General features: G+C 47.9%; 1 protein-coding gene across 7 annotated transcripts in view; it reads left to right on the top strand.

Moving 5' to 3' along the window:
• DPF3 (double PHD fingers 3) overlaps nucleotides 1–14405 on the top strand; it is a 254843-nt gene that overhangs the window by 133068 nt on the left and 107370 nt on the right. For all 7 annotated transcript variants that reach the window (XR_013993331.1, XR_013993332.1, XR_013993333.1 and 4 more), the window contains exon 4: nucleotides 12440–12567. Coding sequence is in view for 3 of the 7 variants with exons in the window: in XM_081048238.1 (XP_080904364.1) it covers nucleotides 12440–12567 (128 nt within the window). In the remaining 4 variants the exon portion in view is untranslated. The remainder of the gene's footprint in view (nucleotides 1–12439; nucleotides 12568–14405) is intronic.

Raw genomic sequence — 14405 nt, 5'->3', positions numbered from 1 at the left:
AGAGGTGACATATGTCTGCATTGAATTTTTCAGCCACAATTTCAGAAAAGGATCTTCGTGCATGGCCTCAGCTGGCCCCATGGGGCTATGGAAGAAGGCACCCCCTCTGGGTGGACATTTACAAAGTGATGCCTCTTGTGGCACATTAGTACAACACAAGCTGGATCCCAGCCTGCTTTCAGTGGCTCTGCCCTCATCATTTATAAAATGCAGTTTCCCGCTTAGAGGACCTTTTTCGTTTTTGGGGGTAGATCCTTCCTAAGCATAGGGTCGACTTGGACAATATTTTTAAATGACTCTTATTTTTATGCCATTTGAGTTGGTTGCAAAGAGAACTAGATTTTTTGGTTGGTACTTCTGTGACTCAGGGTAGAGTCATGGGTCAGAGTCCTTGGAGAACTTGCTGCCAATTCCTAGTAGGTGGGAGCAGTCAGCTGGATAGACAGAGGCCGGCCTTCCCAGGGGTAGAGGAGCAGTTGAAGGAAACAGAGAGGGAGGGCTAGGCTAGGGGTCTGCTGTCTTGTACACTGCAGTGGATTTGGGGATAATAACCATTTTGAAGATCAGTGCATGGAACCTGTCAGTATTTAAAAAGCACGTGTCCTTTGACCTAGAAATTCTGCTGCTAAGAGTTTATTCTATAAATAATATATACTCACAATGTATAAGGTTGTCCATTGTGGCATTGTTTGTAACAAGAACAACAAAGCATGGAAACAACCAGAAGGTCCATTGACAGGGGACTACTTAAATATATAGTACATTCATAAAATGGAATACTATTTTGTCTTTTAAAGAAATGAGTAGGAAAAAATGGAAAGATGTCCAAAATATATTGTTAAGTAGAAAGAGAAAACGCAAATTGCACAACATCACGTACAATCCTCTTTGGGAAAACTTTGTGGGAAAATCAATTTGTTCGTCCTGGGCTGAATCTCTTTAAATTTATGGAAACTAGAAGACTGAGTTTATGTTGAAAGAAAACCAGTGAATGAACCAACTAACTCTTGGCACCCCGCCACCCCCAGCCTCTGTAATGCCCTTCCTCTCCTCTCTCTTCCCTCCCAGTCTCCTGGTGTGGGCTCTCCTGAGCTGCCCTGGACAAGCTTCAGGGATCTTGTTGTGTGTGTGACTCTTGGAGCCTCCCTTGGGCTCCACCATCAGCACCCTCATCCCTCAGGGGAGAGGGATAGGAAGAGGAGTTCCCCTGATTTGTGGCCTGGAGCAGAATTGTCTCAAGGCGTTAGTTTCCTTCCATGTGAGACCCTTCCATGGGTAATGAGGAGATGCCGCAAGCAATTTATCATGCCAACACCTGCCCCTCCTGTCTTCCTTTGTGTTCCTGTCTGAGTCTAGCCAGTGGTGGGTAGCTTTCAGCAACAAGAGCCAGGGTGTAATGTGGGTGACAGTTGTTCTTGACCCCAGGTCTGCAGAGCTGAGGGCTCTGTTAGGAAACCAGGTCAGGGCAAGGGGAAGCGGTGTACATTCAGGAATCTGGAGGGACCTTGGAGAAGGTCCACTTCTGGTTCAGCCCCCCAAGGCACAGAGATCATCTGGGCTGATAGTCGTTGCAGGGTAGGGAGTGGGGAGCCAGATCGTAGCTGCTGTCAGGTTATTTGTTCCTGAGCTAAATTATACACTGCTGAGAGCACACCCCAGTCCTGCTCTCCACATCCCGTCTCCCTCCTTGTGAATATGCCATTCTGCCTATGTTTCTTGACTACTTGCCGAAAATAAAAATGTACCTGTGTCGGGGTGGGATGGGGCTGAGGGCCGAGGAGAGCTCTTTGGAATTTGATAGCATTCTCACTGACCCTGGACCTATGCGTTTCTCACGCCTAACATCACCCCTCCAATCAGTCTTGAATAAATATCTTGCAACCTCCTACTTGCCTGGGCGTCTGAAGGACAACACATACAACATTATTTCTCTCCACTGACTGACAATGGAGTTCAGTGTTCTCTGCAGCTTGCACTTGGCTGCAGAGGCAAACGCAAGGTGTTTCACGGCACAGCCATCACAATTCATGCGACATGAAGACTTGAGCAGGGGCCTGGTGCCAGAGAGTGGCCTTCCCTGGACCATTTCCCCAAGAATGGAGCTCTGTCCTTGCGAAGGGGGCGCTGAGCTGGCGGAGAGAAAGGTGGATGGTAAATATCCACCACCAGAAGGCCCTGAAGCAGGGCAAATGTTGGGCAAAAGCCAGCTGATTAGAAAAGAGGCCTTTAACTTCCCTCCCCACCCCCCTTATTTTTGAATAAAGAAAAGAAGAATGTTGTGAACAACTTGAACTTGTGTCCCTCTGGATTAAATGCTCAGATACACTGCTTAGATCAATTTAGCATCTTCCCCCATGGTCTGGGACAGATTTTATCTTTGTTTCAGAGGTTGGGAAACTGTGGCATTGGATTCGGAAGTTAATTTCCCAGAGGACATTAGTGGTGGAGCCAAGGAAAGGACCCGAGAGGGAGCCTGTTGGAATTGGCACCATGTTGCTCCAAGACCCAACACACATTCATCCTGGTGTTCTCAGACCAATAGGGCTTTTACAACAGACGTTCATTCTGCTTCCGAAATGTACCTGAAGCCTTGTAAATCCCTCTGCTTTGAGACTCTTGGGGAGCAGCACGGCTCTTTGCCATGCTTGCCAAATTCCAAGGGTGATGGCAGGGAAGGCAGCCGGGAATACAGTTCCAGTTCTTTCTCTTCTGTGTATGCATGTGGTTTTTTGTTTTGTTTTTTGTTTTTTGTTTTGGCAGCCACTTCATGGCTGGGGATGAATGACCAGGGTAATCATGCCCCACCACACGTTGTTGGGGGAACATGAACAGCAGGGCAGGGACCCTGAGGAGACAGTAGCCTGGGGTGCCCCAAAGCCGAGGGTGCCATAGCCAGCCAACAAGTCACAGGGACCCTGCGAGGGTGCCCCCCACAAGGAGCTGGTCCAGGCAGAGGGCTTGGGTCCCGCTTGCTTGGGCAGGGGTAGAGAGCCTGCTGCGCTCGCCTAGGGGCTGTCCCTACTGCACTGAACTGCCAGAACTCTACAGATGGGAGCAGGCTGCGGCCAACTTCCCCAGCTTTTGAAAACCCTGCATCTTAATTAGTTCCCTACTGCTTTTTGTACATGGCCCACATTTTAATAGTCTCCAGGCTTCTTCCACCATTTGCTCTCTGATGTTCTGCGCGATTTCTCTTCTCCTCAAGACAGTCCCCCTGACTCCTCCAGCACCCTCCCAGACCGGGAACAACTTAAGGAACGCCAATGTGCCAAGCATGTAGCCAGAGATTGATGAGCCTGTCAGCTGGCTCCCTCTGCCCCCTGCTCCCCTCGCCTGTGTGCTCCTCACAAGGATGAGCCGGGCGAGAGTGAGCGAGCTGGGGGGAGGCAAAGGAAGAGACCCGTGGAGCCCCTAGCCAGGTGTGAGCCAATGGACAACGTGACCTTCTCCTGGCCCGCAGAGGAGTCTGGCTGTGTCCTTCTGAGGGGGGAAGGACGCTCTGGCTCCCACCCCCATCTGTCAGCGCTTATCTGTCTCCGCGCGGGGGGGTTGCCTGAGCTTGGTACGGCTGGGAGAACAGATGCCTTCAAGTGCATCAGGGGGAAATGACCAGCCATTTGTCTCTTTCCTGCAGTGTCAGAGCCTGCAGCCATCCATCCTGGAGGTTTGCAACAGCAGTGTCTTCAGCTCTTGTTGGCCTCGTGAGAGAGGAGGTGGCCAGGCCGCTGCAGCCCCCGCTTATGTTTTTTTTTCTTTTTGTTGTTGTTTGTTTGCCTTTCTGGCAGTCTGGGGAAAGGAGCTGGGTCTGGGGGACTGAGTTCGGGCCACCCTGGCACTACTGGTGTTCGGTAGGACTCTGGGAACTTGGGCTGGCAGAGAAAATGGGTGGCAGCTGGGAGTTGGCTGGGCAGCGTGCCGTTGAGTTTCCATGGCCATGTTTTGCAATCAGACCTGGCTGAGCCATGTTTAGAGCTTGAGTTGTATGACTGAGGAGTTGCGGTGTTACGCCATTGTCTATTTACTTGTAGCTCTCCCTACTGGAAGGTGCATACTTTGATGGCAGGGCCCACCCATTTTTTCCTTTATATTCCCAGTGCCCAGCTTATAGTAGGCTTGGAACATAATAGGTGGACAATAAATGTTTATTAAAGGGGTGAAGGAAAGAAAGGTGCCCGGTGTTTGATCTCAAGCTTGAAGAACATGGTTTAGCTCTCATCATCCCCATTTCACAGATGAGGGAGATCGAGCCCAGGGAGGAGAAGCCTTCAGCAGCTGACCTGGCCTTTCCATCCAGTTCCCAGCCTGGCCTGTAGGGCCTGTCCCAGTTTTGCCATCTTGCCTCTCTTTGGTAGGCACTATAGCTGTGTTCTGCAGGACAAAAGACACCAAACAGGCATCACAAGGCCTGGGTTCAAGTTCAGACCCCTCCACCCACTGGCTCTGTGATTTGGGATATTTAACCTCCCTGGCCTTGATTTCGTTTGTAAAACGCAGCATGGCAGCTGCTCGGCTCACTTCACAGGGTTGTTCTGAGAGTCACGTGGGATGATGGAGCTGAAGACTTGGCAAGTGTGAGAGGACTGCGGTGCCCCCTCCGGGTGGCACTGGGGGGGCTGGGGGGCTCTGCCAGGACTTTCCCTGGCCCCGCACTAGCGGTACACTTGTCACAGGCAGCTCACTGCCCAGCTGGAGGAGTGTGTGCTGTGTGGCCTGGAATAGGAACACGTTCTGCCTTCGAGTCTTTCAAAGGCCCAAGGCTGGTATCTTTCATGCTGAGGAGAGAAAATCTGGCGCCTGGCCGTGGAATCCACCTTTACCTGCACCATAGCTTGCTCACGTTCACCCGGGTCCCAGAACCCAGCGCTCTGGTGTGTGTTGCCCGGGCACAGAGACAAACTGGGAAGGCTTCTTGCTGTTTTTATTAGACCCCAGTACACTAGGCTGGCCGTCTGGCTAGGTCTTTTCTTCTGCCCTTGGCCTAGGCTGGTCTGCCTTCTTCTGGAAAACCATCCCTCTGTGGACTCACTCTGGGCTGGCTGCATACCTTTGCTCCTTAGAACTGGGCTCCTGGGCTCCACAGCTGGCCTCTGTCCTGTTTGCTGTGTGAGGATGACCCCTGGTCAGGGGCCAGGGGACTGCTCCCGTATGTACTGCGCCCTGGCTGTATCTGACCACCGGGATGTAAGCGCCCTGAGCATGCACTGTCTGGAGCAGGCACAGCCCTCTCCTAAGCTCCGGACTTGGCTCATTGGTGCACTCCACATAGTGCTGCAGTAACTCCTAACTGGTTTTCCCACTTTTGCCCTCATCCCCTTTCAGTTATTTTCAGAGTTAAAATGAAGGTGTCATAAGGTCAGTCTTTGCTCAGAAGCTCCAGTGGCTTCCAGTCGCACTCAGAGTGGAAGCCAACATTCTCCCATTGGCCACATGGCCCTTCACGGCCCCCGTAACTCTGAACGGTGCTCCTCCTCTGTCCACTGGCTCACTGTCCTGGCAGATGGGCCTTTTGCACTGATGGTTCCTCTGTCCGGAACATTTATTTTACGCATTGTTTCTCCCCCACTAGAATATAACATCTATGAAGCAGGAATTTTTGTATCTGTTGTTCACAGCTGTGTCCCCAGCACCTAGATTAGAGCCTGGCACATAGTGAGAGCTTAATAATTATTTGTCAAGTAAATGAATAGAGCAAGGCACCTTCCATGTGGTTCTGCCGTGATTTCCAAATCTGCAGGACGGTGCCCGACCTGGAATGGAAGCAGGGTCGGCATCTAGGCCTTCGAGCTGTGCCTCATCCTCAGCCCCCTCTGTGCTCTGCAGGGCTCCAGACTCAGCCTCTTTGCTTCCATTCTCCCTGGGCCTTGCCCAGGCTGGGGGAAGCGGTGCCTCACCATCTCATTGGTCTGAGAGCATCAGAGGTTAAGGAGGAGACTTCAGGGGGCGAAAAGAAGGGAGCTCATATTAATTGTGCACTTCCCTTGGGCCCAGCACTCTATATGATTTTCTCTGGCCCCATAACAACATCGGGAAGTGGGCTTTGTCCTCCCAGTTCTACAGAAGAGGAGATCAAGACCAAGGTACTTAGAGCTGACGTTTCACCCCAGAGCAGCCTCTCGCACTTTCCAGTTGTGCGTATTCCTTTGAACTATTTCACCACTCCATTCCCATCCATTCCCATCATCTTTCCCCTCCCCCAGTGTCCTGCTAAGCTGCATTGACTTGGTCTTCTGGCCAGCCCAATGGTTCCTGGCCCAGCTTCCTTTAACAGTGTGGGTGTTTTTCTGTGTCTCCAGGGTGGGGGAATTCTTATCTGTTGTTCTGATCCCTATGTCAGCTTACCGGTGGGTAGATAAGCACAGCAGGGTGAGGGGACCAGAGGCCGTCTGGGAGAATGATAAACCCTCCTGTGTTTGAATATCTTGGGATCCTAAAACAAGCGGTAACAAGGTCCTGTAGGGTGCAGCCTCTGTAATGTGAACCTTATCTGTCTTGAGCTTTATGATTCACAAAATAGGGAGTCAAACGCAGCCAAGAAAATGGCACCCCTGAGGAATGAGCAGATGGATTTCTGGGCCTGTCACCATCTCAGGAAATCGGGGCCTTAGTTAGTCCCCCCAATCTCTTCCCCTGTGGGGTGAGATGTAACAATATCCCCTCGTTTTCCTCCCCATGAATCTGTGAGTCTGATGGGGGTAAATGAAATAATGACTCTTACATTCCTTGCTCCTTGGTGTAAGTTGATGTATAAATCCAAGGAAGTCTGATGAGCTTAACTCCTCAAAATAATAAGCACCCAGAGAAAAAAACTGCAAACTTTGTATTTTTAAAGAAAAACTAGAGGCAGGTAAAAAAGAAAAATCTAAACACTCATGATGTAGCAGGAGGATTGTCTGCCATTGTCTGTGGGATTCCTCCCTCCCTTTTGCACCATAACTCTGTCTCTAGGCCCCTGCGTCAGAGAGCCTGTGATGGATGGATGGATGGATGTGCCTTGTCGGGGTGTTTCACCGCTATTTCCCTTGGGGGAGTCTGTCTGTTGGCAGAGCACAGCCTCCCGAAAGATGGTATCTCTTGCAAACTCGACAGCTAACAGACAGCTCCTCTCTTTGTATATTTCCCCAAAGAAGAACTGTCTTAATCTGTTTTTTATATGGCATATTTTATTATAATCCATATATGACTTGTAGGTTCCCAGTCCTCCATCCTGAGCCAGAAACACACATGAGAAGTCAGAGGCTCCATGAGTGTGTGACATCCAGGCGTTTGCATTTTTAAATGACCTGGGATTTAATTACTCACTGTGCTCCTGTGTTGCACTTGCGGGCTCATCTCGCCTACATCTTGTTAATGAGCTCAGTGGCTCCAGGAACTCAGGGGAAGCTTTGCTTTTGGTACATTGGGTGGCAGGCTTGGGGCACCTGTGTCCAAAGCCTGTGGCTTTGATCTCCATCCAAGAGGATGCTGCCCTGTCCACTCTGTTCACAGTCCTGCGGAGAAGCTCTTCACTGGTGATTTTCTTTCTTTTTTTTCCTTTTATTTGTACTTTTCTTTCTTCCTTCTTGCTTCCCTTTTTTTTTTTTAAAGACTTTCTGTGCTTCAATCCTCATTTGTCTAAGAGGTTTTTTTTCTTATTTGGAAACCGATTTGCTTTGGTTTGCACAGAAGCTGTCTCTGGTGTGATGGATCGTGCTGGAAGTCACCCAAGGAGTATCTCTGTTCCCAATTAGAAGTGGAGGCAGAACTGCTTACGGAGGCCCAGGGAGGTGGCTGGCTTGGGTGACAGCTGCTGCCGCTCTGGAGAGAGTAACGATCCGTGGGTTTATATCCATGTGTATAAAATCAGGCTAATTTAAAGATGAATTATGTGTATGTTTTGGACCATTTTCTTTTAATGTTGAAGGTTCGAAGGCGGCTGTCAGGTTATGTGGTCCCTAAATTTGTGCGAGGTTCAAAATGAGTACACTTTTAGAGGATTACTTAATTCTATATCCAGATGAGATGTATTAGAATAAAACTGAATCAGTGAAATCCCTCAGAACTCAATAGGGGGCATGTTTAGGATGTGCATTGTGCAAGAGCTTGGATCTTCCTTTTTCCTTCACTATGGGACCTCCTGTATTAGGAGCCAGAGAATGTGCCCTGTGCCGTTTTGTTGAGAGGGCACTGGTTAGCCTGTTACTCTGACCTTGTAAGCCTTACCCATAGTGCTTTGAAACCAGGGTTTGCCTGGTCAGCTAGAATGCTGTCCTGGAATGGCGCTTGGCTGGGTATTAAGCAGGCACCTTTAAGAATTGAGTTTAACATCCTTCCATTTTGGGGGAAGAAAATCATGGTAAACATTACTTTTAATGCTGTAAACTTGCACTAATACGGTAGCCACCAGCTACATATGGCTATGGAATGTGGCTAATTTAATTGAGATGGGCTATAAGTATAAAATACATACCAGATTTTGAGGACTTAGTGCAAATAAAAGAATATAAAATATTGCATTAATATTTTTATATTTATTACATGTTGAAATGATAATATTTTGGCTATCTTTGTTTAGAGAAAATATATTATTAAAATTAATTGCACCTGTTGCTCTTTTTAAACTGTGGCTACTAGATAGCTTAAAATTATATAAGTGGCTTGCATTATATTTCTGTTGGACAGTGCTGCTGTACCACTAAAATCAGAATTATTCAAACTTGGAGAACAATAACATGTAGCATGTACAGGACACTTGCAACATCCCAGGCTCTTTACATATATGATCTGATTTTGAATCTTAAGTTTTGAATAGAAAAAAAAATCAAACCAAAAATTGATAAGCCTTAGTTTTCACTGTTTCTCATACTAGTTTTTTTTTTTTAACAGAGTTTCTCTGTGCAGTGTATTACCTTGTTAATTCTCACACCAATCCTATGAAATAGATACGATGATCATCCCCATTTATGACAAAAGAAAATGGAAACTTAGAGATTTAAGTAACTAGACTATGGTCTTTCAACCAATATATGGCAAGGCTAGGCTTTGACTCCACAGCTGTCTGAAAGCAGAACTTCTATGAGCCAATTAAATATCTTGGTAATTAGGCAAGAATGATGCCACTAAATTTCTTTGTGACCCTGGGAAAGTCTCCTTGTCTTTCTGCGCTCTGCTTTCCTCATTAAGGGTTTGGACTCCAGATGCTATTGGGGGTCCCTTTTAGCTCTTTGCATAGAGGGAGCCCATTTCACTGTTCCCTCTTTTCCGTCTTTAATCTTCTATTGTGCCTGTCTGGTAAAGGACCAAAGGACCAAGAGAGTAGATTGAATTATGGGGAAGCAGGATAGTGGAATATTTAGCAGGGGAAGAAGAAGGAGCAGGAGAAGAAGGAGGAAGTTCAATTGATGAGAAATTCTCTGGCAGTCAATACTGTTGTGGCAGGGTGAACGCTGCATGGGGACAGTCAGATACAGCAGAGCCCCTTCCCATGCCATAAACCGTGACAAAAATCTGCCTTTCATCTCAAAATCTGAAAATTATAGAGAGTCTAGGAATGCAATGGAAATGCACAAAGTTTTGGAAAAAGACTTTTCAAGGAAGGACCAAAGAGAGGAAGGTGAAAATCTGTACAACTTAGAAAGTAGGCAGATGGGTTCTGGAGGCTGATTGGGGTCAAGGCTGCACTTTGTCCCTTACCAGTTGGCAAGCTCCGTACATCTCTAAGCTGCAGTGTCTGCATCTGTGAAATGGGATAATAACTGTGCTCACCTCTTGGGTGGCTGTGGGGATTAAGCGATAACATAGCAACAACAGCTGCCACATTTTGAATGTTTACTATGTGCCAAACACCATGCATCTGTACACAAACATATCAATGTCCGTTAGGGCTCAGCCTGGGCCTGCCAAGTACTGTGAGGCTGGAACAAGTGCGGCTATCGTCACGATCTTGACAGCATCTAGAAAAGGTCATTGGATTGCATTCTCCTCCTTCTGTGGGACTGGCAGTGAAGTTACTTCTCTGAGCCTCAGGTGACTCATTTATAAAATGAGATGATAAAAGCAGATGAGCTGTATGGCACTTTTCAACTCTAAAATGCTGTGCAATTCTGGAAATAGAAGGGATACTAAAATATAAACTTTAAATATATACAAATGATTATTATAAGTCTGAGGGATGGTGACCAGCTGTGCTCTCTTGACTGAGGATAGGATATGAGGTGACACACTTTAATTGTTTTAGATTTGACATTTGGAAGCATTTTCTGACTTGGGAGGGAGAGTAATATGGCATGGGCGTAGGCTCTGAAGTTGCACACTCCATTCATTAAAGCAGACAGTGGCCTATCTTTCTGACACTCAACTGCAGTGTAACTTCATCACACAGGCCTTCCCTGACACCTTGGGCTAAAGGAGACCACCCCCCGTGCACGCCAGCCACCTATTTTCCCTTCACATTTCACTCTTGTTTTCCTCCACAGCACTTAATGACAAGTTGTAACCTGTATTTATTTTGTATTTAGCGTTTAATGTCTGTCTCTTTAGATTGCAAACCACCTAAAGGCCAGGACAGTCTTTAGATTTGGTTCACCTCCTATGTGCCTCATTCCAGTACAGCAGTTGTCGTGTAGTAGGTGCCCAGTAAATATTTGTGGAACGAATAGATGGATGGATGAGTTTCAGAGGTGGTTGATTTGGTGGTACGTAGCACCCAAAGACCTTGTCTCTCAAGGGACTGCAGGGACTGTTTCTCCTTTCTGGGGACTGGTCACCATGGGGGTCCCTTTGTTCAGTTTTAATGGGATGCCAAGTGCCCCTTCCTTGTGGACTGGTGAGCCTGCACTTGATTACATTGGACTTGACAGAAGGGGTAGGTAGAGTCCCAGTTGTGTCAGAATAAAGCCCAAGGGAGCAGGGCTTAATTGTCTTGGTTATTTCCATTTGCTCCCCCAGGTCCAGTCTTTGTCCTTTCTATGCCTTGGGCCCCAGGAAGCTGACTTCAGTGGGAGGCATCAACCAGGCTCCCTTGCTTTCTGCCTGCCAGTCGAGGTTGGCCAATGGGAGGGCAGAGCAGGAAGATGAGGATGGAAGGAGAGAGAGGTTGGGCTGCGTGTCCCCATGCCTCATTCTGCCACCCACGAGCCCACAACGGCTGCAAGGCACACTCCTACCTGGCAGCTGTTGTGGTGCTCTCTCCAGGTTCTTGCAAATGCTCCCCCTCTGTCCCTCAGGATTAGCAGTGGTCATGGCTCCCCACTCTTCACTCCCCTGGGGTGCTTCACAGGTCCCTGTTGTTCCCTTCTGCCCACACCTCTGTAAATATCCCAACACTAATCTCTCAATCCCCTTACCCCATACAAATGGGCCATTTATTTTCCCTGACTTTTCTAGGGCACTATTCCCTCATATTCTCGCACCCATCTTAACTGATAGAGGGTAGGGGCCACGTATCTAATGTCAGTGGGAGGGTGGGGTGCGAGGTACAGGATTAGAGGAATATTTTGTAGTAAATACAAATATAATCACCTGTACCTGAGGTTTCTGTTTTTAATGAACAGAAAAACAACAACAAAAAACCAACCTTCCTATGGGTTAGCAGTTTGGGGGACATATTGAGAAAGGGGTTCAGCTTCTCTCTCGTCTGTCTCATGGGCAGGGCTGGCTCTGGCTGCTACTGCTCAGCTGGCCCCATGACCTCAAGCCCCAGGTAGCTGATCGAACTCCTGATGTCTTCAGAAAAAGTGCCCTGGTGTGCAGACACTGCAGCTCCCAGCTGCTGAGCCGGCCCTGTTAGGCATCTGCACTTGCTCTTTTTCTTCTCTTGGCTTTCGAGGACTTCGCTTCCCTGGTGAGTTGATAAGAACAGAACAGCTTTTCTGTGGTTGAAATAGCTTTTCATGGAGCAAACTGGAGCTGGGCAGCTAGCATGGCCAAGGGGAGGTCATGCAGTTGCCAGACCAGAGTTGAGCTAGAGGGAGAGAATAAGAAGACACGAGGCCAGCCTTGGTGTACCGCTTTCCAGTTCTCTAAGCACGTTAATGTAAGGAACACATTTGTGCCCCACAAAGGGCCCTGTGGGGTACTTAGCATTGTTATCCTTAGTTTGCAGATGCGAAAAAGAGCTCTGGGGTCCTTGAGCGCCTTGCCCAAAGTAACGGGGCCAGAGAGGGGCAGAAGCAGGCCTGAGACCTAGGCCCTCTGTCCCCATGTCCGTCTGACCCCCTTTCTGCTCTGCCTCTGCTGTCTCTGAGGAAGCAGTCAGGGTTAGAATCTATCTCTGGGATTGTGAGATGGAATCGGAAAAGCTGGACGCAATACCAGTGTCCTGTTCTACTTGGAGGAAAGTGTACAGGCCGTCTTGAGTCCTACTCAGGAGCTCTGGTTTATGCCCTCAGGGCCATCTCTCCTGCCCCACCTGTCCCAGCTGCTTCTAGTGGCCTGACCCTGCTTTTCTGTTCCTGTTTTTCAGAAGTGGAGCTGCCCCTGAAGAAGGATGGGTTCACCTCTGAGAGCACCACGTTGGAAGCCTTGCTCCGTGGCGAGGGGGTCGAGAAGAAGGTGGACGCCAGAGAGGAGGAAAGCATCCAGGAAATACAGGTATTTCTGTGCCCCGGTGGGGTGTTGGTGGGGTGCCACCAGAGCGTCACCAAGGTGCTCCCAGAACTCTAGCGCTGGCTCGGGGCCTCCTCTCAAGGGCCAGGGCTGCATCTCAAATTGCTTTGTGGCGTGATTGCCAAGAAGCTCGCAGATTCTTTTCTGATTTCATGTGTTTCCCAGAGGATGCCATCGTTTCCCCCAAATCTGTTCCTCTCCATTCATCTTCCCGTTTGTATACTCAAAATGTATTTTTTGGGCCTGCTGTGTGCCAGGCATGGTGCTAGGCCCTGGGGGCGTGGTGGTGAGCAAAACAGATGGAGTTCCCACCCCTGTGGAGCGAGCTGTCCATAGTCCAGGCTCCAAACTTCAGGGTTGCCTGCAGCAGCTGGTGCCCCGTGAGTCTTTACCTCACCCCTGCCCCCCGGCCTCGCACCCCATCTCGTCTCCAGTTCACTCGGTCCTGTCACAGCACCACCTACTCCTTCTTCAAGGCCAGTTTAGAAGTCACCCTCCAGGCAGGGTCGGTGGCTCCTGTCCCCGTGTGTTCACCACCCTCTGTTCACACTAGTAAGGCTTGTACCACGCAGGATTATAAAGGTGTGCTCTAATCATTCCTTATATATTTATCTTGAATCCCCATCATTGAATACAATGGTTGGCACAGAGTATTGTAATAATGTTAAATAACACAAATATTAAATAATAGTATTAATAACTAAAAATAATCAAATTACTAAAGTTAAATTACATTTCTATTTCATTTCTATTAAATTTTTATGTTTTGTTATACATATGCTATATTACATATTTAATAATTTTGTATCCAATTTAATATTTATATATTAATTTATTACTATTATAATTAAATTAATAACAGCTGAATGTTTGGTTTGCTTCATAAGAATGACCAGTCTGCGATGCATCGAGTCAGGGACCAAGCTGTCATGTTCATCATTGTACCCTCAGGTCTTACACATGCCCAGCAGAGTCAGGTCTCAAGAAAGATGTTGAATGAATCAGTGAATTGGGCCTCTTTCTCTGCCATTCCTGTGTTCAGATGAATGGTCAAGTCTTTTCCATCTAGTTGTTTCAACATGGCTTATACTCGTTTCTTCCTTGACTTCACAGAGTCGTTTCTTCTCGACTACAACCTTAGTCCAGATCCTTACTAACGGTCACCTTTACTTATCTGACACACCTAGAGTCATCTTCGACGCCTGTCTTTCTCTCGCACCCAACATCCAATTCATCAGGAATTTTGTCAACTGTGCCCACAACATAAATCCAGAACATAGCCCCTTCTCACCATACCCATGGCCACTACCCTGGGCCAGGCCACTCTAAGCTCCTGTCTGAACTGTTGCGGCTGCTTTCTAAATGGTCCCCCAGCTAATGGCTGCAAGGGAGCCTGTTGACATTTAAGTGGGCCCTGCCATCCCTGTGTTCAAAACTCTGCCCCATTTATTTAGTTAAGTTATTCTATTTGCAAATGTGAGTAATAAACTCTACATCAAAGAATATTTTTGCCTGAAGCAACAACAACAAAAAAAAACCCAAACTCTGCCCAGGCTCCTGTTCTTCCACAGTGAACTTCTGCCCACCGCCCAGCGCTCCTGATTCTCTGCTATCCTTTTCTTTTTCTTTACCCCATAGCTCTTAACTACCATCGAATGTACTTTATTTTCTGTTTCCTTCAATAGAACTTCTCAAGGGCAGGAGTCTTTTTCTGTCTTGCTCACCAATATATCTCAAGCACCCAGACAGTGCCCGGCACATAATAGGTGTATAATAAATATTTATTGAACGAACAAATAACTCTCAGTTGCCCCATCGCTGGT

This window comes from Rhinolophus hipposideros, assembly GCF_964194185.1.
Source record: "Rhinolophus hipposideros genome assembly, chromosome: 5".
Lineage (NCBI taxonomy): Eukaryota > Metazoa > Chordata > Mammalia > Chiroptera > Rhinolophidae > Rhinolophus > Rhinolophus hipposideros.
The sequence above is the reverse complement of the archived record's forward strand: the minus strand, read 5'-3'. Positions and strand labels throughout refer to the sequence as shown.